Raw genomic sequence first — 26,351 nt, forward strand, 5'->3', positions numbered from 1 at the left:
CTTAACACTGAGCTGCTAAAATGGGTCAGTGTATATCTATAGAAGGTTAAGATTGGAACATTCTTCATAGATCATGCGATTCACATCCTGATGTCAAAGTGGAAACTTTGGCTGTAGATGGAGTGGGAGAGGGCAAAGCAGATGCAATTCACACTCTGGTGTTTCCAACCTCTGTCTAGACATGCACCTCTGAATATGGGAAGAAAATGGGAATGGTTTATGGTTTATAAAGGAAAAGATTGAGGTAAAGAGATATAGTTTAATTCTTAAAGACTGACCTTATTTCCAAGTTTGGTTGGACTTCGCTGACGTCCGGTATTAACTACTGACAAATTTAACTATCGCATTTGTGATTTACATTGCCCCTTTTTGCTTTAGGAATCATTGGGCCACTGGAGTCAAGGCTTGAAGATTTCAATGGAGGACCCCAAAATGCAGGTCAGAATAAAATTTTGCCATTGAAATACATTCCACGTTTTAAATGATCACTTCACAGAGTTCATAACTACAAATGAAATCAAAGGAGATCAGTCCTTCTGAGTGAGATTCGTTTTACTGGGCTGTTTTGTGAGATCAAGTGGCTTTTCTCATTGTCAGTAAGTTAGCAACTGGAGTTCTTTGGAGAGAAGCCAAGTTTCTCAAATGAATATCCCTTCTGCCTTGTTCCTCCTAAACTTCTGGGTACTATTATTATAAGGGAAGTTGTGTTAACCTTAGTGTGGTCTCTTTCAACAGAGTGTCAGATAATGTATAGTGACTGTAGTTACTGGGCTGCCCTGGGATTAATAGTCAGGTGTCATCCTGGGAGGAGTCTGAGTTCTTAAATTACATCCTGGAGTGACAAGGGGCAATCTGATAGGGCTTCTTGGAGCACACTTGCATGTATCTTGTGGTCTGCTGTGTTAGAGTGAGAAGGGTGCATTTGAATTCATGCCTGCAGGGGTTTTACATCAGATCCTCAGGAACTATGTGCCTCTTCTGTGTGTTCTGTGTAGTGTGGTGACTGAAAACGCAGACTGGAGTCAACTAGATCTGTGTTGGAATTCTAGACTTCCCACTTAGTACTGATAACTATGTGGCCTTGTGCAAGACACTCAACTTATCTGAGTCTCTGTGCTTTCATCGGTCAAAATTGGGATACTAAGACCTTCTGCGCAAGATTGTGGTGGGAATTAAGTGAGTTAATGAATGTGACTGTATCTGGCACACACAAGATGCGCTGTAGATATCTGTTTCCTTCTCTTGTGCCCCTCTGTAGGTTTACAAAGATGAGCAGGTGGTGGTGATTAAGGATAAATACCCCAAGGCTCGTCACCACTGGCTGGTCTTACCATGGGCCTCCATTTCCAGTCTGAAGGCTGTGACTGGAGAACACCTTGAGCTCCTCAGACACATGCACACTGTCGGGGAAAAAGTGATTGCAGACTTTGCTGGGTCTAGCAAACTCCGCTTCCGATTGGGCTACCATGCCATTCCCAGCATGAGGTAAGCCTTGTGGGGAGTGCTTGTGTGTCCTGGTTCTATCTAGGTGGACAGATGGATTCAGCCTGGGTCTGCTGACTGTGCTCATAGCCCTGAGGTCCAGGGGAGTAGGGTAGGGTGTTTCCAAGGCAGGTGGGGTGAAACTTCAACCCTCCTGCCTGACTTGCTCATAAGCCTTAAGTTCCTACTTCTGCTTATAATTCGATAACATACAGTTCTTTGTTCTTCTCAAAGTGTAAACTCTGAGAGCCTAACTTATGAACTAGATGAAGCAGCTTCATTGCCTTCGGGTGAAGAACTGTGGTCAGTGGCTTTTATCAGATTTTTCAGAAGCATCTATAACCCCTAAATGATTAGGAACCATTGCTTTGAAGGAGGCAAGCATCACTGAATTCTTTCATGACAGCCTAGTAGATCTAAGATTTAAAATAAAATGAGAAAAAAGTGTAGAGCCTGTTTTCCTTTGGCTCATACCCGAAGGATTCAGAAAGGAATGATTGATTCTTTTCAAGGAATGAAAGCAAGGCAGATCTCTAGTTCTTTTGAGCTAAGCAACAAGATAAGCAGAGTAATTGGGTTTCGGAGTCTTTTATCTTAGGCTGTTTTTTTGGGGGGAGGGGGTGGTAAAATATACATAACATAAAATTTACTATTTTAACTATTTTTAAGTGTACAGTTCAGTGGCATTAAGTACATTCACATTGTTGTGCAACCATCACCACCATCTATTTGTAGAACTTTTTTCATCTTCCTGAACTACCTCTCATTCCTTCCTGTCCCTAGCCCTTGGCAACCATGATTCTACTTTCTGTTTCTATGAATTTGACTTCCCTAGGTACCTCGTATAAGTGGAATTATACAGTATCTGTTGTTTTGTGGCTGGATTATTTCACTTAGGATAATGTCTTCAAGGTTCATCCATATTGTAGCATGTGTCAGAATTTCTTTTGATTATTTTATTTAACCACCTAACAGTCTTCACATTTTATTAGGTGGGTAATTATGACTTAGATTACTGGTCACTTTAACAAGTGAAATTTTTGTGCCCCATTTTTTCCCCATCAATACTCTTTATTTTAAATTGAGGCATAACTTACATACAATAAAATGCACAATAAGATCTATAGTTTGATCAGTCTTGATGTACATGCCATGTAACTATCACTGTGATCAAGATACAGAACGTTTCTATCATCTCCCAGGAAGTTCCCTTGTGCTCCTTTCTTGCAATCCTCCCCTCAATCCCCAAGTGTTGTTCTCCTTTCTTTCAGCATAGATTAGTTTTGTCTGTTGTAGAACTTCATATAAGTGGAATCATACAATGTATACTCTTTTTCTGTCTGTTTTTGGTCAGCATAATGGATTTTGAGATCCATGCATGTTGTTGTGTATATCATGGATATACTTCACTTTTTTGCTCTTGTATAAATACCCAGAAGTGGAATTGCTAGGTCACAGGGTGGAGGTTATGTTGTATCTCATTAAAAAAATATTTTTTAATTGTTAAAACCTTATTCAAAAATTTACGGCAAAAAGTCACCCATAATCCTATTTCCCTAATGCTGCAGAGCTCATGACTAACAGCCCTTGATCACAAAGCCCTTTTCACGTAGTAATCATGGTGGCCATACCTTTTTTTTTTTTTTAATTGGGGGGCTTCCCTGGTGGCGCAGTGGTTGAGAGTCCACCTGCCGATGCAGGGGACACGGGTTCGTGCCCTGGTCCGGGAAGATCCCACATGCCGTGGAGCAGCTGGGCCTGTGAGCCATGGCCGCTGGGCCTGCGCGTCCGGAGCCTGTGCTCCGCAATGGGAGAGGCCACAACAGTGAGAGGCCTGTGTACCGCAAAAAAAAATATATTTTTTTAATTGGGGTATAGTTGCTTTACAATGCTGTGTCAGTTTCCGCTGTACAACGAAGTGAATCGATTATATGTGTACATATATCCCCTCCCTCTTGGACCTCCCTTCCCCCGCCCCCATCCCACCCATTGAGGTCACCACAGAGCACGGAGCTAAGCTCCCTGTGCTATACAGCAGATTCCCACTAGTTATCTATTTTACACATGGTAGTGTCTATATGGCAATCTTAATCTCCCAATTCATCCCACCCCCTGCTTCCCACCCTGTGTCCACACGTCCGTTTTCTGCATCTGCTGTTGTGCTAAGGAGAATGCTAAAGGCAAGAGCTGTGACTGGTGTGGGTGGGAAGCAAAATGACCAGTAAGTAAAGTTTCCAGTTACATATCCTTTTGTGATCACTCTTTTTTTTTTTTTTTTTTGCGGTACGCGGGCCTCTCACTGTCGTGGCCTCTCCCGTTGCAGAGCACAGGCTCCAGACGCGCAGGCTCAGCGGTCATGGCTCACGGGCCCAGCCCCTCCACGGCATGTGGGATCCTCCCGGACTGGGGCACAAACCCGTGTCCCCTGCATCGGCAGGAGGACTCTCAACCACTGTGCCACCAGGGAGGCCCTATGATCACTCTTTATGATATCATTTTGAATAAATTAAAGATAGGAAAGAAAAGGTAATAAATTAAATATTTTTTCTATTGTAAAAGTAATATATTTTCGGGCTTCCCTGGTGGCGCAGTGGTTGAGAGTCCGCCTGCCGATGTAGGGGACACGGGTTCGTGCCCCGGTGCGGGAAGATCCCACATGCCGCGGAGTGGCTGGGCCCGTGAGCCATGGCCGCTGAGCCTGCGCGTCCGGAGCCTGTGCTCCGCAACGGGAGAGGCCACAACAGTGAGAGGCCCGCGTACCGCAAAAAAAAAAAAAAAAAAAAAAAAAAGTAATATATTTTCAACTTAGAAAATATAAAACTGGAAGTATGAAGTAGAACAAAGATCTTCCATAATATCACCACTAATTAAACTCTAGACCTTATTCGAATTTCAGCCATTTTTCTTTCCATTTTTTTTCTGCTCCAGGATCCCACATTGCATTTATTTGTTGTCTCTCCTTAGTCTCCCTGATCTGTGACAGTTCCTCCTCCTTTTCTGGTTTTCATGACCTTGACACTTTTGATGAGTACTGGCTAGTTATTTTACAGGATGTCTCTCAATTTGAGTTTGTCTGATGTTTTTTCATGACTAGATTGAGGTTATGCCTTTTTTTTTTTTTTGCCAATATACCACAGAAATGATGTGTGTCCTTCTCAGTGCATCATATCAAGGAGTGCAGGATGTCGAGATGGTTTGTTGCTCATGATATTCACCTTGATCACTTTGTTGAGGTGGTGTCTGCCAGGTTTCTCTACTCAAAGTTACTATTTTTCCCTTGTAATTGATGAATATCTTGGGGGGAGATGTTTAAGACTATGCTACTATATTCTCCTCAAACTTTTGCCCAGTGATTTTAGCAGCTATTGGTGGATCTTGCCTGCAACAGTTATTATTATGGTGTTTACCTAATGGTAATTTTATGTTTCTCTCATTCCTTCTAATTTATTAATTGGAATTCCTCTGTGTGGAAGAGCTGTCCTCCCCCATTATGTATTTATTCAATACACGTATGGACTCATGGATATTTATTTTAGTCTATAGGATTTAATTTAATCTACCTCTGTTTATTGCTCAAATTGTTCCAGCTTTGGACATTGGAAATTCCTTTAGATTGGCTCCTGTATCACTTTGACATGCCCCAAACATTTTTTGAGCTCTTCCTTATTTTCTGGCTCCTTATTTTTTGGAACAAGATATTCCAGGCTTGTCTTATATTTTTCCTGTTCTAGCCCTGGAATGAACCACTTTTCCAAAGAGCCCGAGTTCTTTTTAGTGGATAATGACATTTATAAGCCAAGACTAGGGCACGAGGTTTCTTTAGAGAGAAGTGGTTGGTTCCAGAGTGTCTTTGCTTCTAGGCCCTCTTAGCAGATGGAGCCAGGAAATACATGCATGAATCCTAACCCACACAGATACATGCACCTCTCTGTTTATTTCTCTGTTTACCTACCTGTACATTTGTATGGAAAGCCATGAGCTCATGCTGATACTTCTGATTCCAGTCCAACTCCACAGGTTCATCCTTGTCTTCCCGTTTCCTTTTTTGTGACTTCTTTCTCCAACAGTGAGAAATTTGGCTCTCTTTAGGTACAATTAGTTCACTTATTTGTTCAGTCCTAGTGTACACATAAAATAGTTGCAGAATTGCTAATCCACACCCAGGTGAGAAAGACATTTTACTTATTAGAGTACAGTCTTTGTATAACGTTCTTTTTATCTTTACAGAATCCAGTCAAAATACTGTTTTCCAAGCTTAATTAGGTAGTTATTTTCTTTCTGACTCCCTTCAGTGTGGTTCCTTTTTCATTTGTAATACAGTTAGGTTTATTTGTTACTGCTTATTATTCCATTTTAAATTCCCACACGGCACTGGTTGGTTTTGATGATTTATTGGGAGAATGTGAAATATTACTGATTCTAAGAGTCAAAGCTATACAAAAAGTCATCCTACTTAGTTTAACAAGTCCAAAAGCAAACTCTTGGTTTTCTTCCTCAAACCTGCTTTTCCTGAAGCTTCTTCATCTCAGCAAGTGGCACCTCCCCAAACCCACATCCAATCCATTAGTTGGTCCCTTTGGTTCTATTCCAGAATATATTCAAAATTGGATTGCTTCTTGTCATCTCGACTGCTATAGCTCCTGTCTAAAACATGATTATTTCTGGCCTGGACTGCTGCAGCAGCAGCCTCCTAACTGGTCTCTCTGTATCCATCCTTACCCTTTCTACAGTCCTTTCTCCACACAGTAGCCAGAGTGATCTTATAAAGTGTCAATCAGATAACAGGATTCCCCTGCTTAAAATCCTTCAGTGGTTCCCCAGTGTAATCAGAATAAAATGCAAACCCTCTGCCAACCTATAAGACCCTTTATGATCTGGCTTCTACCTAGTCCCTGCTCCTTGTTTCCAGCCATTCCAGCCATATTTCCTTTCTGCTCCTTGGTTGCACCAAGCCCTTTTTCAGGGCCTTCACACTTGGTCTCCCCACTCCCTGAAACACTCTTTCAGATCTTTGCTTTCATGACTGCTTTCTCAGCTCAAATCACTGCCTGGGAGAGGCCTTCCCTGGACACCCTAGCTACTTAAAGAGGCAGCCTCTACCCTCAGGCACTCTCCATCCCATTTCCCTGTTTATTTTTTTCTTAGCAATGTTAACATTTTGAATTTTTCTTGTTTATCTGTTTACTTATTTATTATTTCTCTCCCCTCATTAGAATATAATTTCTGTAAGGGCATAGGCCTTTCCCATTTTGTTCACTGCTAAATTCCCAGTGCTAGTACAGTGCTTGGCCCGAGTAGGTACTTCATGAGCTGTAAATAGTCTTTTTTTAAAAAAATTAGGATATAGTTGCTTCACAATGTTGTGCTAGTTTCTGCTGTACAGTGAAGTGAATCAGCCATATGTATACACATTTCCCCTCCCTTCTGGTTTTCCCTCCCCTCAGAGCATCGAGTAGAGTTCCCTGTGCTATACAGCAGGCTCTCACTGGTTGTCTATTCCATACATAGCAGTGTATACATGGCAATCCCAATCTCCCAATTCATCCCATCCCCTTTCCCCTCTCGGTGTCCATGCATTTGTTCTCTACATCTGTGTCTCTATTTCTGCTTTGCAAATAAGATCATCTATACCATTTTTTTAGATTCCTCATATATGCATTAATATATATTGGTTCTTCTCCTTCTGGCTTACTTCACTCCGTATGACAGTCTCTAGGTACATCCATGTCTCTACAAATGACCCCATTTCGTTCCTTTTAATGGCTGAGTAATATTCCATTGTGTATATGTACCACATCTTTATCCATTCATCTGTCGATGGACATTTAGGTTGCTTTAAATAGTCTTAAGTGAATGAATGAATGAGTGGAGTTAAATGGAAACACTATCAATATTTTACATACCCATACTTTTTGTCATTTTGATTAAGCTGGGTTTAATGGTCAATCTTTGTTTCCTCTCAACTAGCCATGTACACCTTCATGTGATCAGCCAGGATTTTGATTCTCCTTGCCTTAAAAACAAAAAACACTGGAATTCTTTCAATACCGAATACTTCCTCGAATCACAAGGTAAACAGTATTCTTTGGTTTTTACATTTGTTTCATTTTCTCACTTGTTCTTTTTTTAAAAAAATTAATTAATTAATTTTTGGCTGTGTTGGGTCTTTGTTGCTGCGCCTGGGCTTTCTCTAGTTGTGGTGAGTGGGGACTACTCTTTGTTGCAGTGTGCAGGCTTCTCATTGCGGTGGCTTCTCTTGTTGCAGAGCATGGGCTCTAGGCGCGTGGGCTTCAGTAGTTGTGGCACGCAGGCTCAGTAGTTGTGGCTTGCAGGCTCTAGAGTGCAGGCTCAGTAGTTGTGGTGCACGGGCTTAGTTGCTCGGCGGCATGTGGGATCTTCCCAGATCAGGGATCGAACCCATGAACCCTGCATTGGCAGGTGGATTCTTAACCACTGCCCCAACAGGGCCCTTCTCAGTTGTTCTTATACTTGATTCATTTGTTTCCCAAAATAACTTGGCTTCAAAAACCTATGTACAACTTTGTGTTGCCTGTACAGAGAGCCCCATTAAAAGAAACTGGGCTATTTGGACTGTAGTAGGATTGCCACTTTGCTGTGAGCAGCCTTCTTGGGGGACTTAGAATGCTGTTATGTCAGGGTATAAAAAAGATTGTTTATTTTAACAATGGGGGACTTCAGAGGTGGTCCTGAGAATAAACTCAGCTAGGAGGAATTTGGGGACTGCCTTCCGTCAAGAGTGGTTACTTAACAGGGGAAGGCTGTGTATACAGAAGGAAGCATTTCCCAGTGTGTATACTGTGAAACTTCATCATGCTGGGATGTTAATGATGACAGCTCCTATTGATCAAGGGATAACTAGGGGTAAAGCCCTGTGATAATAAGCCTTTGACATAGTAACATGGATTGCTTAGAGTGTATCCTGAAGGAATGTAATCATCTCAGAAATAAGTTGCTCAGATTTAGAACCCGACTGAGCCCATTTTCCTAATAGTGAATGTAACCTCAAGTTTACTAGCTTTAAGGATACCTGGCATATTTGGGAGTCAGATTTTCTTCCTTCCTTCCCCTCTCCCTCCCTCCCCCCTCCTCCCTCCCCCCTCCTCCCTCCCCTTTCTTTCTTTCTCTCTCTTTCTTCCTTCCTTCCTTCCTTCCTTTCTTTTTTTTTTGTATCTGGGCTCTAAACTCTATTTCCTTGCTTGCAGCTGTGATTGAGATGGTACAAGAGGCTGGCAGAGTGACTGTCCAAGATGGGATGTGTGAGCTCTTGAAGCTGCCCCTCCGTTGTCATGAGTGCCAGCAGCTGCTGCCTTCCATTCCTCAGCTGAAAGAGCATCTCAGGAAGCACTGGCCAAAGTGATTCTGTGGAGCCTGAACTTCTGCAGCAGGTGTGGCTGATTGTTTAGACCAAATTCCTGACACCTGTTCTGGATTGTGTGTGAACTTTTATTTCTTGAATTAAAACATGCAATTTTTTTTTCAAAGCTTGTTCTATTCCTGAGTGGCCACAAATATGGGGTGACTTGAATAGTTCAGGAATTAGGAATTAGGGTTTGTCATGGATGTGTTCTCTGGTGAGGGTGGCTGAGATAGGCCTGGCCCACCATCTCCAGGAGCCACATCAGGTCTGACTAATGGGAGCAAAGCCATGTTCAAACTGATCAAACACAGGATATAGAGGCAGAGGGCTGCTTATATATTTCTGTTTCTTACATTTATCCTCCCTCCTCAGAGGCAGGTGGTACCCTTTCATCAGAGTAGCCAGAATGGTCTCTTATTTATCCCGAAGGCACTGATTGGTCTTGTTCTTTGATCTCAATCTGGTCTGTAATATTCTCTCTCTTTCCCTCCTTCATAGGGAGACTTAGTTTCTTCTGTCCCCTTCATTGCTTTCTATCCCAAACCACCCAAATGCTCCTCTTCCCAGGAAGTCTGTCTCATCAGTTCTCCTTCACTCTGAGCAAACAGGCTAGGTGAGGGGGTAGAAGGATGGAGTTTTCTTCTTATATCAGGAGTTCCTGGATGCTATGGAAATACTCAGCCATATGTTCATCACAGTTCAGCTGTCAAGTCTTCTTGGTGTCTTGCTAAGATCTGTTGTCTGAAAATAAAGTTCATTTGTTTGGGGTCTCTCTTAGGTAATTGAAAACTATCAGGAGGTCAGCTAATAGTCACAAAGTCAGCTCTGATGCACAAAAAGATAGTTGTTGAATGAAAAGTTGCATAGAGCCCCATTGCTTTCCCTCAGAACAAATTTGGATGGAACAGTTGGATTAAGTTACTTTTTGGATAACATCAAAACTAAAGGTGAAGCGAAGTCTAAAACATTATTTTTGATGAGTTGTTGTTATATTTGGCGGTGTGACATTTTTTGCTCTTGTTTTTTTTTTTAAAAAAAGAACATCTTAACAATAACTTTTCTCTGAAGAGAGAAAAACCTCAATCCACAGAGACCACATTTGACCTGTGTCTTTCACAAATAAACAAGATGCCACAGTGGTTTTTTGGTGGGCATGGGTATAGTCATAATTAGTAGTAATTAGTGATTATAACAGCTAACACTTGTCCAGCTCCTTCGTTTCTGGTATTATGTTAAGTACTTTATCCAAATGATCTCATTTACTTCTTACTGTATGTAACTCTGGGGTAGCTACTATTGTTATGCCCCTTTAAAGGATGAAGATCTAAAAATCTGTAAAAGATCCTGGGCTCCAAAGTTGGTCTTGGTTCTGGTGTATTGAACTCATTATTTTCCCTCTCAGCTGAACAGTAAAATGCAGTACTAACCAGCAGAGGTCACAGACCCGCAGGGGCCTTGGGCCTGTGCTGACCAAAAGTTTCAATGGCTTTCGTTGATTTCTCTGAGGCTGGTCATTTCCTTTAAAGCCCTTTTGTCCAACATTTTTCGTCTCTGTCCTCTGTTCCTTCTGCATTCCAGGAATGTAGTCCTTATCTTATCAGCCCAGCTTATCCATAAATAGTTCCTTATCCAATAAATAGTTCCTTCTGTCCAGCTCAACTCTGGACCTTTGAGCCTGTCCAGTTGTCTGCTTCCTTTCCTGCAGTGGTTGCCTCCTTACCCTGTGGCCCATGGCCTTCTCCCTCGACCCTGTGGAGGGGATGTGGCTTCATAGCTTTTCCTTTGGTGTCATCACTATGACTCTTTCTAGAATCATGGGCTTGTTGGTTAAGAACAGACTCTGGATTCAGATCTGGGTTCCAATCCTGGCTCAGGTACTCAGAGCTGAGGGATCTTAGGCGAGTTACTTATTTTCCCTGAACTTCAGGGTTATAAGCATTAAATAGAATAATCCATGTAAAAGATTTAGCATAGTGTCTGGCACAGAGAAGGGCTCGATAAATGGTAACTGGAAGCTCTGCTTTTATTTTGGTGGGGGGAATGGTGGGGATTGGGAAAGAGGGTTCACTTGATCTATCCCCTTCTCCACATCTGATGCCTTAGAACCCAGAGAAACTCTCTTTCTAAAGGTATACTCCATGGACTCCTGAGACCACAATTACTAGTTTCCTCTTAAAAAATTTGAATACCTGGGTTCTACCCCAGAACTATTGAATCACAATCCCCTGGGTCTTAGGAATCAGCACTATATAACAAACATTCAGGATGATCTTTATTCATACTAAATTTTGAGAACCAGAGTATAAGTCAGCCCTTGGCTTCAAAACACCTTGCATTTCTGAAGCTTCCAGATTAGGCTATGTCCTGCCAGGGCACATACTGTATTTTCTGGTTGGCTTTCTGGGCCAGTTATGGGTCTTCCTTCCCTTTGCAGGGTCGATGTTATTTCAGGATCCAGGAAGACCTTGGGCATTAGATGAGGGAGAGTGACTGGCTGTAGCCACCAGCCCTTCCTTTCTGCAGGGGTTGGAGGGAGCCTCTCAGGCCCCAGGCTCTTAGGAGCCAAGTTGAAATGATAACTGCTCCTCTTCAATGGCTCCCATTCCCCTCTTCCTGCCCAGGGGTCAGTTTCAGAGGCTTGGCTTGGGACCCTGATGAATGTAGCTAGCCATAGTAGACTCAGAGCATATATGTTTTTTCCTCTCCTGGGTTTGTCTCTTTGATATCCAGGGATGAATAGTCCCTTCAGGGACCAGGCCATACTTGGGATGGTCATTAAGAGTCTCTGCAGGTTCAGTGACATTTCCTGGAGTTTGGATATGGCTAGATATCAGAGATTCAGGGCTCATCTGTGACGGAATTGGCCTAACTGCCTCTCTCTGTCCCAGTAATGCCAACTTGGAGACTTCCACAGAGCTCTTCCATAGACTAGATTAAAAAAAATGTATATGATAGGGAAGTCGCTGGTGGTCCAGTGGTTAAGACTTGGTGCTTTCACTGTGGTGGCCTAGGTTCAATCCCTGGTCGGGGAACTAAGATCTTGCAAGCTGTGCAGCGCGGCTGAAAAAAAAAATTGATGAAAGCCATCAAGCCTACTCCCCAGGATAATGTATATATACACATTTTATATACATTAATAGGGAGTTTATAAAGTCCCTGAAGTGCTTCCATAGACTCCCTAGTGGTCGGTAGACCTCAACTTACGAACCCCTTCTCTGGTGAAAAGGTTCATCATGTGTCTGGGATTTCAGGAGGTGTCTGTCATCACTGTGGAAGACAGACAAGGGGCCAGATCCCATCTCCAGGATGTTTCTGGGATGCTCTCCTTTGGTCTCAGTGCTCCTTCCTCAGCCCTTTAGTACATACACATCCTGGGGGCCTCTGGCTGGAGTTGGAACCCGGACCCAGGAACTGCTGGCTGCAGTTTAGCCACCACACTCAGGCAGGAGTCTTGGGAAACAGGGAAATCCTCAGTGGGTCTGAGGGCTTTGGGAACCTTGGCTGACTCTCATCATAAGCTATCTAAAAGGCATTGAATTGGGACTTCCCTGGTGGTCCAGTGGTTAAGACTCCACACTTCCAATGCAGGGGGTGTGGGTTCGATCCCTGGTTGGGGAACTAAGATCCCACATGCCACACGGCTAAATGAATGAATAAATGGCATTGAATCTACTTTACCAAAATGAATATCTAGGGGAAAACTGTACCGATCATCTGCACCATGATTGTATCTCAAGACTGAAGACCCAGTACAGCTTGTAGCAGCTTGTACTGTTAAACTAAGGCAGAGATTTTACTGAGGCCCCAGCCAGTGCACTTGAGAATTACAGAACATTTAACTAAATTTCAGATAAAATGCCCAGTGAACTTTAAGAAATAGATATTGCAGAAGGATTAAATTTAATTTTCCACCTAATCAGTAATGTTATATAGTTTAGCATATCAATATTAAAATCAAGATGAGAATATTTGATAAACTGCAACCAAGGAGAGACTATATCACAGATAGTATAATATGTGAGAGATAGTGAAGGAAAATTTGGAAGTGAGGTGGCCACCTCTAAATTCTTTGTTCAGCCAGGCTACTCAGTGAGCTTGAATAATAGCTCTTTTAGAAGAACAAATTAAATAATGACTTGGAGGGGCCAGAAAAAGGATGCAAAATATTGAGGTGTATAGGCCTCATGTCATCCCCTCCCCCAGGTGGGCTATTGTTGACATTATCACTAGAAAAAAATTACCTTTCTTTGCCTGTTTAACCCAGATTTATCACTGCATTGCAATTGGGTGGAGTCTTCTCAAGGTACAGGGCATACTGGCATGAAAAAATAGACCAAAAGCGTGTAAATCACATTTGTGATGCCAGGTTGTAGTATTTTCTCCATTAGGACTATCCTCTTTTATCTTGGCCCTATCATAGCCAGACAAGACAGCAGTTTTATTAAAATAAAGCAGTTGAATATGGATGGATACTTTAAACTCTAGTCAAGAAGGCACATTTACAATTGAGTTCTTCTCTTGCTGAAAGAGAAGGTAGGTAAGATGTGACAGTCAGAGCTGAACTGGAACCTGAAACTGATCAAGCGAATGTCTTACATGGTAGCATGAAGAATAGGCTTTGAACAAATCATAAGTTGGAGCTGGAGGAAAGGGCTCTCAAAGTCCATTAGCCTCTCTGAAATGGAGTAATCTATTATTTATATCTTAATCTGTTAACTTTTTTTTTTTTTTAAACAAACAAGCTACCACCAAGGAATGAGCTTTGCTTGCGTCTTGGAGTCTCCTAATTAGTAGGGTTCTGATGCTTCTGACTCAGGGAGGGGCTGGTAGGTGAGCAATATGTAAGCAATTGTCAAATGACTCATCAAATCAGTGACATCCTCAAATGCCTGAGAGTTCCTCTCTTGGCAGTTGCTGTCTACCCAGACCTCAGGGAAGGAAACAGCCTGGGCATGGGGCAGTGGGAAAGGAGTTCTAGGATTCTGGGCCATTCACTACTCAATTCCTTTTGCCTGTTCCATTTTGCAAATTTATTTTGAGACCATCTATTTCAACCTTGTCATTTTTTAGAAGGCTACTGGGACTTGGAGGTTTAAAGGGTTCATTTAGCAATTTAAACCAGATCTTGGCCTGTATTGGAAGTCTTCTTGACTCTTCCCAGATGTGCTCAGGGTACTGACATCTTACTTAAGAATAAGGAATGGCGTCAGTGCTAAATCCCACTTGTTTCTTGTCTTGCATATTTTCTTTATCTAAAGGTAGAGTAGGAATAAAAGGACTTAGGCCTTGCGCTCTAGAGCCCGCAAGCCACAACTAATGAAGCCCATGTGCCTAGAGCCCGTGCTCCGCAGCAAGAGAAGCCACCGCAATGAGAAGCCCGTGCACTGCAACGAAGCGAAGCTCCCGCTCGCCGCAACTAGAGAAAGCCCACGCACAGCAATGAAGACCCAATGCAGCCAAAAATAGATAAATAAATTAAAAAAAAAAAAAGGCTTAGGCTTGTATTTGAAGCTCAGCTCTGTCACATGTTAGCTGTGTGACACTGGAGTAGTCATTTAACCTCTCTGGCCTCAATTTTATCATCTGTGAAATTGAGTTAAAATGTGTAATCCCCGATTGACTGTGAGGATTAAACAAGTATGAACATGAAAGTCCCAGGTACAGCACTCATCAATCCTGGTCTTCTCTGCTAAACTAACCCCATCTGACCTGTGAGGCCTCAGTGAGTATTCTCTCCAGCAAGTTCTTTTTCCCTTCCAGTCTTGGTTTCTCATATTTAAAACCAGGGCTTTGGACTAGATGATACTTAAAATCCCTCCCAGTAGTAAGAGGGACTTATAACTTGCTTCAGGCTCCAGCTGGTTAGCTTCTATTGCTGTGTCCCTAAGGTCTCCTTTTTCACTAAGATCAAAATTGGCAGATGAGCTTTCTAAAATACAGAGATTCTTTACATCCATGCCCTTAACTGTTAAGTAAGTTTTAAAAGAAGTCTTCATCTGCCCCAGTTTATGCTGATTCTGGACCCATGGTGGAGAGCAAAGGGCATAGCTGAATCTAGGGGTTTAAGTGACATCATTAGAACTTTCCCTTTCCATTTCTTAGTTCTGCTTTCCTGTGTTGACTCTCTCCAGGGGGCAACAAAAATAGCCATGGGCCTCAGAGAGAGAGAGGACAGTCCTTTTCCTTGACATTCCTGCCCAAGTATAGAAAGGACCCTGAGTCTTCTGCTTAGGTCACATACTCATCTCTGGACTAATCACTGTATCTCTTAGGAGGAGACGTACTCTGGCTGTCTTGAGGAACAGGACCATCTTGAGGCGAGATGGGTGGAGGGCCACAGGACTGATGGCCCCGCTAGAATTACACAGAACAGGGAAGAGCAATTTGCAAAACAACAGATATTTACCACTCACATGGACTGCACACATCCTTCCAAAATGCCGGTAGCTCCCTTAGCCCCGTGCCGTTGACATGGGATCTAAGACTAAAACGGAGGCAGACAATCCTGGGCTTCTCGTAGCTACAGGTTGAAAGTTGACACAACCCACTGCCCCGACCCCCAGCCTGTACTGTTTGCCTTGATTGGAGGAAAAACTATCATATTCAAATTGAATAGCTTCTCGCTAAGGACCTTTTGCAGAAACTTCTCCAGAAGCTGTAGGATGCACTCCTACAACACTGGCTAGAGTTGCCAGGGTCCTGAGGCACCTCCATGTCCTGGCTCACTAGTAGACCACCAGCTCTGCTGCTCTTTCACTGGCTGCTCTTTCATTGCTGCTCTTTCATTGGCTGCTCTTTCGGGGGTAGGAGGCTAGGGCCAGGGCAGAGGAAGGGGCTTTGGGAGTTGCCCGAAAAGCCAGTTGAACAGATTAATTCTTTTGTGTGTGTGTGTGTGTTGATTCCTTCCTTCTTTTCTTCCTTCCTTCCTTCCTTCCTTCCTTCCTTCCTTCCTTCCTTCCTTCCTTCCTTATTTTAACATCTTTATTGGAGTATAATTGCTTTACAATGTTGTGTTAGTTTCTGCTGTATAACACAGTGAATCAGCTACAAAATGTTCATGACAGAGCAAGGGGAGGAAATAGGTAAAATACTAAAATGTGATCCCTCCAGCTTGTCAGGCATTAGGGAAGAGACCCAAGATTTTGGAGAAAGGCCCCAATAGGCACCCCTATCTGAATACCCCACCTGAGAAGCTGTTAGTGTATGTCTCATGTGAATGAGTAAAAGGCACCCTCTGCAGGTGGAAGCTTTTAGCCCACACTCACCCCTGAGTCTGGGGCTCATGTAGGTCACAAATGTGCAACCTTACAGGGTGGGGACCCTGTTTCTCACCAGACCATGAGGTTCTCTAGAACAGATGCTATTTCTTTGGTTCTCTGACATGTACCCAATAAAATTCAGTATACTTGGAACATAATAGGATCCCAATAAAATTTTTTTTTCTCCACTCACAGTGAAACATTTATTGGGTTTCTATTATGTGCCTGGTATCATGCTAGAGGTTGACAGTATGTAATTACATTTTAGACAATTCCAAAAAATGCCTGAGAGAGATAAGAGTGGAGCTCAAGTATAACGTTTCCTCACAGTATCAGGCATAGGTATCTGTACCTGTTAGAAAAACGATGAATCCTGCCACAAGTGGAACAGCAAAGAACAGCATGTCCTACAGTAGGTCTGAGGGTATAATAGCATACTAAATTCCATTGTTATTTATAATAACAAATGTTTTTTGTTTTACTTTCTAATTTTTTTAAATATCTTTATTGGAGTATAATTGCTTTACAATGGTGTGTTAGTTTCTGCTTTATAACAAAGTGAATCAGTTATACATATACATATGTTCTCATATCTCTTCCCCCTTGCGTCTCCCTCCCTCCCACCCTCCCTATCCCACCCCTTTAGGTGGTCACAAACCACCTAGCTGATCTCCCTGTGCTATGCGGCTGCTTCCCACTAGCTATCTGTTTTACGTTTGGTAGTGTATATATGTCCACGCCACTCTCTCACTTTGTCACAGCTTACCCTTCCCCCTCCCCATATCCTGAAGTCCATGCTCTAGTAGGTCTATGTCTTTATTCCCGTCTTACCCCTAGGTTCTTCATGACCTTTTTTTTTTCTTAGATTCCATATATATGTGTTAGCATATGGTATTTATTTTTCTCTTTCTGACTTACTTCACTCTGTATGACAGACTCTAGGTCCATCCACCTCACTACAAATAACTCAATTTCGTTTCTTTTTATGGCTGAGTAATATTCCATTGTATATATGTGCCACATCTTCTTTATCCATTCATCTGTTGATGGACACTTAGGTTGCTTCTGTGTCCTGGCTATTGTAAATAGAGCTGCAATGAACATTTTGGTACATGACTCTTTTTGAATTACGGTTTTGTCAAGGTATATGCCCAGTAGTGGGATTGCTGGGTCGTATGGTAGTTCTATTTGTAGTTTTTTAAGGAACCTCCATAATGTTCTCCATAGTGGCTGTATCAATTTACATTCCCACCAACAGTGCAAGAGGGTTCCTTTTCTCCACACCCTCTCCAGCATTTATTGTTTGTAGATTTTTTGATGATGGCCATTCTGACTGGTGTGAGGTGATACCTCATTGTAGTTTTGATTTGCATTTCTATGATCATAGTATCTGTTATGGATCAGAATTAGTGGAACATAAAAATGTTCATATTTTCCCACATAACGTTCCAGATTATCAATCTTTGCTAACAAACAAGGTGATAAAGGCTATTGGGGTTTTCCATACCTTTTCTATGAAGTATCTATTTTTAGGGGGATTATTATCTTTGGCCACCAGATGGCAGCATTTGAACAATAAAGTCAATTTGTCCTTTTTTTTGCGGTGGGGGAAGTTTTATGTAACTCTTATATTTTAGAATCAGTGTTTTAAAATACAGAGGGGTTTTAAAAATAAGGTTTATGTGTGTTTAACTGATCTCCTAATTAAGATAGAAGTTTGACAGAAAACCTGGGTGTAGTAAGAATATAAAACATACATGATTGATAGAGGAGGTCATTTGCCTTGAGATTAAATAGACTCTAAAATTGGCTAGAGCCATGATTGAGATCTGATTCTGGCACTTAACAGTGGAGGGTCTTGGACATGTCAAGTTCATGGTAGGCATTGAAAAGTATGCTATCTCGTTTCCTCCCATTTCTTAAGTTGACCCCAAGGTTAGTAACTCTTGTTCCCATCACAGGTATACCTGGAAGCAGCACTGGGAGCAGACATTTCTGCTGGGCATATCTTTGAAAAGTGACATCATTTTTACATTGACTTAATTATTAATTCTCTGATGGTTCGATATTAGAGGAAGCACTGTCAAAGCGAGATGGTGATCCACAGAGAAGGTAAAGGGCTGCGTGTGCATTTTTCATGGGCCAGTTTCCAACCAAAACCTCCTTCTGATAAAAGAACCTAGCTTCACCTCTGTCCTCCAGCTCTTTCAATGCTTCTCTCTTCTAAACAGGCAGAATAAGTGCCCCAACCTCAGATAGTACCAGAATATTAGAGCTGGAAAGAACTTTACAAACCAGGGCTCCTGACATTTTGAAGGAGTCACACAGGTTCTGAGAGGTGAAAACTGTGGAGTCTCTCACTGTACATACATTTTCATACAAATCAATTATCTATCGATTTCTTAGGGCAGAGGTTCTCAGCTGGTGTGTGTGTGTGTATATGTGTATGTACATCCCTTTGACCCTGATTATTTTGAACTATCTGGTAGGGCATTTTTCCAAACCACATACAGAAATTAACTCTGCTATCAATGGGAGAACATCTAATACTGTGTTTTGCTGGCAGACAAATGTTTAAACTCTTGCCTCAAGAGTCTGTTAAAATTCTTTAGTCTAGTAGCCTCTGATATCCCATTGAGTCATTTGGGACACAGAAGTGATTGTTTTAACACCAGTGATAAAGTTAAGTCTTTATTAAACACCAAGAACGCTTATATTCCCAAACTCATGGTGGGAGAATATATACTAAAATGTTAATTAGTGTTTTTTTCTGGATGGTGAGAATGTGGGTAACATAATTTTCATTATGTTGTGAATATTTCTAATTAGCTACAGTGAATATGTTTTTGGGAATGTGAGAAAAACCAAGTTTTATTTAAAAAAAGTAATAGGTCACAAGGGAATGCAATCAACATTCAGTTAATTTATATTAATAACTGGTAAAGCCAAAAATGGCTAATAATTTTAACAAGTCATATCACTTCTCCAGTCCTCTATAGATGGAAAGACATCCTGCAAGTCCAAATTCCAAGCCTTTAACAGGTTCAATTGGGCCTGAGAATGACACAGATGAAGGTAATTCATGTTCTGGATGATTTCCCTATCACTAGATTTAGAAGACTATATTTTCTCTGTTTGCCCACAACCTCAATCTCTGTTTCTTTCACAGAGATATCAACTACATTTTGTTCAAAATTGTTGTACACAGCAACTTCCTACTTGTATTTACAAATGTCTTTCAGCAGCCATTGAAGTCCCATGATTTCCCTTGTGTTATGTTGATGTGGCATATTATATTAGGTTTCCAAATATTGAACCGTCCTTGAGTTCTGGGAATGAACCCTCTTGGTTCCTGAGGGCTACTTTTTCAGTGTTGACTTGGACTCCAGGAAACATTTTTGATGGGGTGGGAATGGGAGATAACATTTATAGGTTAGTTCATGTGTGAGTGCTTTGTGGCCTGAAAGCCAGACTTCAGACATAAAGATCAGGAGAAGTGGAGGAGCAAATAGGACCTGAAAATCAGGAGAGAATGGTCAGGACTTTGGCTTCAGATATCCTTTGTGGTAGAGAATTCAAGTAATGAGAGAAGTGGAGAGGCAACAAAAAGAAGTCAGAGAAGCTAAACCAAACTACATAGTGAAAAGGGAGGAAGAGAAAGAAGATACAGGAGGTGAACATTTGGAGAGGACCTTGAGTCATTTGGGAAGTGGGAGCTTTTTTTTTTTTTTTTAACATCTTTATTGGAGTATAATTGCTTTACAATGGTGTGTTAGTTTCTGCTTTATAACAAAGTGAATCAGCTATACATATACATATGTCCCCATATCTCTTCCCTCTTGCATCTCCCTCCCTCCCACCCTCCCTATCCCACCTCTCTAGGTGGTCACAAAGCACCGAGCTGATTTCCCTGTGCTATGCGGCTGCTTCCCACTAGCTATCTATTTTATGTTTGGTAGTGTATATATGTCCATACCACTCTCTCACTTTGTCACAGCTTACCCTTCCCCCTCCCCATATCCTCAAGTCCGTTCTCTAGTAGGTCTGTGTCTTTATTCCTGTCTTACCCCTTTTTTGAGTGGTCGGGAGAACTAGGGAAGGGAGGAGGAGATTTTGGAGAAGGGTTACTCTCCCTGATGTGACCTGGATCCCCTTTAATAATTTTTGAGAGTTGAAAGCAAAGATTATATACGTCATCTTCCTGGGGGGGAAATTTTGATTTCTGTTGTTTTCTTTCCATTTCTCATATCTTGCATTTTGTGTTTCTTCCTTTTTTCTTGATTGCATTTGATGAATGTTTGCTTATATTACAAAGTGATATTTTTCAGAAAAGTAGTTCTTGCATTTGTTAGTTACTTTCATGATTGAACTTTTTAAATAATGAAAATATTTACTGCTATGAATTGATTGCTGGCTTGGATCTGAGACTTACGGAAACTGCCTTGGCTGTTGATAACAAGGAAATATTTAATCTAATTTTAAGACCTGAACCATCAGATTTCCTTGTGTCCATTGAGAAGGCATATGTTCAAGATGCTAAAGTGGAAGTGGTTTATCCCTAGAATAAGGATAAGATAATAAGAATTTATCCCTAGAATAAGACTTTGTTCCTTGTACATGTCACATGTATTTTTTCTTTGTATTTTCTTATAAATGAGTAGTTGTATTTGGGTGCTCTCATCTCCTTTCTCCTTACCTGTATCACAGCAACGAAACAATATGACCTAGGCAAGGATCTGCCATTAGTCTTTTATACTTTACTGTGATTTTAAACCCCAGTATTCTTTCCTTCAGATAGGAATTTGCATTTCAGTTCTATTTGTACAACAAAAAATTTTGTCCCCAGTTAAAGGATTTTTAATTTTAATGAAGTGCAATTTATTATTCATTCCCCCCCCACTCCCCCTGCCCCAACTTATGTTGTAAAGTCATCACCAAACCCATTGTCACCTAGATTTTCTCCCATGTTATCTTCCTGGAGTTTTAGTTTTGTATCTTATATTTAGGTCTATGATCCAGTTTGATTTAATTTTTGTGACAGATGTAAGGTCTGTGTCTAGATTCTTTTTTTTTTTTTTTTTTTGGTGAATGTCCTGTTACAAGATTTTTTTAAAATTAATTAATTAATTAATTAATTATTTTTTGGCTGCATTGGGTCTTTGTTGCTGCACGCAGCTTTCTCTAGTTGCGGTGAGCGGGGGCTACTCTTCGTTGCGGTGCGTGGTCTTCTCATTGTGATGGCTTCTCTTGTTGTGGAGCTCGGACTCTAGGCGTGTGAGCTTCAGTAGTTGTGGCATGCAGGCTCAGTAGTTGTGGCTTGGGGGCTCTAGAGTGCAGGCTCAGTAGTTGTGGTGCACGGGCTTAGTTGCTCCGCGGCATGTGGGATCTTCCCGGACCAGGGCTCGAACCCGTGTCCCCTGCATTGGCAGGTGGATTCTTAACCACTGTGCCACCAGGGAAGCCCCTGTTACAAGGTTTAAAGCATTATCTGATAGGGAAATTTTTTTATTTTTATTTTTATTTTTTTTTTGCGTTACACGGGCCTCTCACTGTTGCGGCCTCTTCCATTGCGGAGCACAGGCTCCGGATGCGCAGGCTCAGCAGCCATGGCTCCTGGGCACAGCCGCTCCGCGGCATGTGGGATCTTCCTGGACCAGGCACGAACCCATGTCCCCTGCATCGGCAGGCAGACTCTCAACTGCTGTGCCACCAGGGAAGCCCTGATCGGGAAATTTTTTAATATGAAGTAAGCATCTCTTTCCTCCCCTCCCAATGTCCCACTTCTCTGATAATGAGAATCTATGATTAGAGAGAAGAAATTTCAAGGGAAAAGAATACAACTGCTAGCAGCAAGCCATGTAAATTAGGGAGACTACAGTGAGAGACCTCCACTCCCCCTCCAGCTGTTTGTTTTTCTTCCTCTGACAGTTGATGGGGGTGGGGTTTGGAAGCTGCTGCCTTCCTGGGCTCAAATGTGCACAGACATTTTAAACTCCAGCATAACTGTCAGCAGAGGCTCCTCACCTCTTGCCTGTGCCTATCTGCCAGTTCACAGGTGCCACAGAACGGAAGCAGTGTTCGGAAAACCACGCATTTGCCTCCGTTTCGCTGTCCCAAGCTCACTTCAAGATTTCGGGGAAAATGAGCAAGGGCAGCTACCACCCATGTTAAGTGTAAAAAGTCAGTCCTTTGTAGAAGGCATGATTGAATTGTCACAATTTGGAAAGAACTTGTCACAGTTGTGATCTGCCCAGAGGCACTCTCCAAAACACCGCAAAATCCTCCAGGAATCCTTTCTGAAACTCCAGTTTGCCAGGCTGACCTGCTGAGCATACTGTTCTGTAAAGGCAGAGCTTGTTTTCCAGTTACTGGTGGTGGGAGGAATACCAGAGTGGAGTCTACTTTTTGAGAAAGAGATGACAACTCATTTGTGAAAGGGAGATGGGCATAGGGAGCATTAGGCTGCCCAGGTGTGTGGGAGAGCAGTGAGGACAGGCATGTCTTTGGGGACAAAAGGAATTCTCAAGCTGGGTTTGCCCTGAGAAATAGAAACTGGTCTCTTCAAGATAAGATTTTTCCCCTCCTCTGGGGCCTGGAAATATGGTCTGCTGGGTATAGAGGGAGGCACTAAATAAACAGCACTGAGGCTCCCTTTGTGACAGTCACCAACCTTGGCAGCAATGCCATAAGGTAGGTGGGTTCAGTTTCACTTTGCTTGAGGAATTTAGTTTCAATTTGCTTGAGTGTTTCTGGGAATTCCCTGGCAGTCCAGTGGTTAGGACTCTGTGCTTTCTCTGCCGTGGCCTGGGTTTAATCTCTGGTCGGGAGGAACTAAGATCTCGCAAGCCGTGCAGCGCAGCTAAAAAACAAAACAAGACAAGACAAAACAAAAAAAACTCAGAATGGTTCTGTCCCAGACCAAGGTAGTGGGTGGAGAATAGGGAATTAGAAGCTAGAACTCTTCCCTTATGTCCAGGTGCCTCCTCACGTATTCACACAGAACATCTCCCTTAAACCAGTTACTGAGCCTTAATGTTCAGTCAAAGTATGTTAGAAGGCAAGCTGTGAATGTCCAAGCCTGGCTGAGCTGAAGGCAATGAGTCTGAAGGCTGGGGCATCTTATTTGAACAACCTGACTTCTTCCCTCAGTCCCCTTCATAAAAGCATGTGCTTCCCATCTCCATCCTTCCCTTCTAACCATGTGAACAGAGAAAGGTAAAAGTATAGCTGAAAAATGACTTACTCCAATAAAACCTCTGCTGCTACTGAGCAAGCGGAGGTGGAAAGGGCAGAGTAGAGAGACCCAGCATGTTTGGCTGTTTGGATCCTCCCTGCTCTGGCTGGCTTTTCGGAGTCTCAGTTTCCTTTATGGTAAAATCAGGTGTTAAAACAGTGAGAAGTAAGTGAAATAAAGTATCTAAAATGTCCAGTACAGGGCCTGGCCCCCTGGATTTAAATTTCCTTTTCTTCCCCCCAGCGACAAGGTGGAATGGACGGGCCTGCCTGGAAGTAGGTACCAGGCAGGTGTGGACCAAGCCTCCCAGGAGGGGGCGGGGTAGGGGCCTGGGGCTGCGCCTCAGCCCATGTGAAGCTCTTGCCCACTTCCTCCCTCCCTTCTCCTCCCATGGAGATGGGCTGAGATAGCAGAGCCACGTCTCTGCACTGAGTGAGGGGAAGGAGCCGAGCCAGGATCCTCACCATGAGAACGCCCCTGGGGCTCTGAGGCATCCTTGGCCTGTTGGTGTAGGCCAGAGGCTGCCCATAGGGGCTCAAGCCAGAGGAGGTGGGGAACAGAGGAGACCGTGACCAGGAGGGAGTCCTGGGTCCCAGATGGCTGGGGTTAGAGGAGGGTAAGCCCCAAGCCCTCCACCAGGCTCCCGCTGGAGACTTTGAGGCCCCCTTGCCCCCTCGCCAGGGTTTGGTGTTGGGGATGACCTGGGGCAGGAATTCCCGGGGTGGTGGTAGTGGTGGTGGTGTGGGCACCTCCCTGGGGTTTGGAGTCATGGAGGGCTCAGAGAGACCTTCTCAGAGAGCAGGAGCTGCTTGCTCATCTCAGGGACCTGGGCTTTGTGAGATCTGGACAACGAAGACTACACCTGCTGGCTGCTGCTCCACCTGGATGGACCAGGGCATCATGCTGGACTGCAGGGGGTGAGTGCAGCTTGATGGGCAACCCACCAGGGCTGGACTTGGATGACCAGATGCTGGGCAGTGAGGAAGGGGCCCCATAATATCCTCCACGCTCCAGGGCTGCCAGTCTAAAAGTGATTTTAACATCACCTCTTGGCAAAATACCTGTGCCTTTTCTATCCTCAATGACCAGTACTGATTTTTCTTAGTCTCTCGTGTTAACCAAAACAACCCACATCCTAGTTGCTGGGTTCAAATGCCAGATCTACCACTTAGCAGCTGTGTGACACTGGCAAGTTGTTTAACTTCTCTGATCCTCAGATTTCTCACCTGTAAAACAGAGACACAATAGGTCTACCTTGTAGGATTGCTGTAAAATAATGACAGTTAAACTCTTGGTATATGGTCACTAAATAACTATGATGATTATGGCAAATAGTTGTCTTCTAAGGAAACTTTCTTGTAGATTTGGTCTAATCTATTCATTGGAATTCTTGGTTTCTTTTCTGATGTAAGGAACTATACAACTTGCAGGTTCTCTCTGCTCTCCTGCCCTTTCCACCTCTCTTGCTCAGTGGCAGCCGGCTTAGGTGAGCAGGTTAAGAAAAGATTCATTTTGGTAGATGCCAAATATATCTTAGGACCAAGTAAAACATTCTTGACAAAAGAAGTCACTTTTAATTCAAAAGAATTTTGAGAAAGGAAATAATTTAGCCCCTCCTCCAAAGATAGGAGCTAGCAGGGTAGTTTCTATATTAATTAATAAACTATTATGTTTTTAAAGTGGAAAAATAATCTGACACGTGACAATTTTAGGTGAATTCACTTCACAATTGTTTGGAGCAACCATCAACTTCAAGATTAAACTTTCAGTCACTTGGCCAGGTACGGATTAACACTCCAACTCATTTGTGGTGACTAAGGAAAGTAAACATTTTGTATAATTGTAAACACCTATCATTATCATGGTTTCCACCTTCTGGGTTCTTTCCTCCTGTTTTCCATGTATTCTATCCCTACAAAGTCTGTGAGGTTTTAAACCAATGTGACTAATAGCAAGGACAGTCAACAGGGCATCCTCTCTCCTTCTGTGGCTCATTTTTTCCTGGATGGGGCTACTCTATACGCATAATATAATTGTGTTTTTCACCTTATCTACTCCTTTAAAATCTGAGGAGGAGTTATCAAAACGAAAAGCAAAAGACCTTTGAAGATGAACGATGCAGGCAGATACTTTGGACTTTGTACTGTAATTAAAATTGTTTCTGAATTGCTTTTTGGTTTCTCATCACTGTATTCATATGGCTTCTGTTTCTTGAGAGAAAAACCTAATTTTTGTCTTTTTAATAGAATTACCTAATTGCACAGTCATTTTCAACTGTACAAAAGCCCACATTAACAATGAGCCAAGGGAAATAATTATGACTCGCAGACTGGGAAGAGGTAAATGATCTGATATGTAGTTCTTGTGCTTGAGGAATTTAATTTGACATCAACAGAAAGAGCATTTTTCTGAAGAAAAAAATCTTGTAACTTAATTCACAGTGTACTTAGCTATAGACAGTTCTATTGACAGAATTCGTTTAATGTTTTTCTGATTCATTTGGTGCTTAACAAAGGACTTTAGCTCTTGCCTCTCAATTCATTGTTGTATGGTTGTTTAATCTTAATTTTTATTGACTGGTGAGATATATAAAATAATTATCGTGAGAGATTTTAGTATATATATATCAAAATTGGACATGTCCAGGAGGCAAAGAATAAGTAAGGACATAAAGGAATTGAATGCTACAATAAGTAAACGTGTGTGTGTGTGCGCGTGCGTGTACACGTGAGCACCCAGGTGTGCACTCATGTATAGAGGAGAAAGACTCACATCCTTTGAATAGAGAAAAGATATACTCCCCCCATATGTTCATGGAACATTTAAAATAGTTGATCCCATATTTGACAACAAAGAAAATTTTGATACATCTTTGTGTTGTTTCATTTTGTGCAACAATCGTGTATTACATTTATAATGCAAAAAAACCAAAATAAAAACAAAATTTTAAAAATGTGTTTGTTCTATTTCTAATGTCTAGAACAATGTTTGGCACATA

General features: G+C 42.3%; 1 protein-coding gene across 7 annotated transcripts in view; it reads left to right on the forward strand.

Moving 5' to 3' along the window:
• Nucleotides 1-26,351, forward strand: part of APTX (aprataxin) — a 68,747-nt gene that overhangs the window by 19,646 nt on the left and 22,750 nt on the right. For 5 of the 7 annotated variants that reach the window (XM_082602342.1, XM_082602340.1, XM_082602341.1 and 2 more), the window contains 4 exons: nt 379-438; nt 1,259-1,485; nt 7,450-7,553; nt 8,706-8,984. In XM_082602342.1, coding sequence (XP_082458468.1) covers nt 379-438; nt 1,259-1,485; nt 7,450-7,553; nt 8,706-8,860 — 546 coding nt within the window. In that variant the 3' untranslated portion in view covers nt 8,861-8,984. Of the gene's footprint in view, nt 1-378; nt 439-1,258; nt 1,486-7,449; nt 7,554-8,705; nt 8,985-18,080; nt 18,232-19,108; nt 19,195-26,351 lie in introns of those variants that run through there. The other 2 variants (XR_014291749.1, XR_014291750.1) reach the window with 2 other exon arrangements.

Source organism: Mesoplodon mirus (assembly GCF_964341445.2).
Source record: "Mesoplodon mirus genome assembly, chromosome: 1".
Taxonomy (NCBI): domain Eukaryota; kingdom Metazoa; phylum Chordata; class Mammalia; order Artiodactyla; family Ziphiidae; genus Mesoplodon; species Mesoplodon mirus.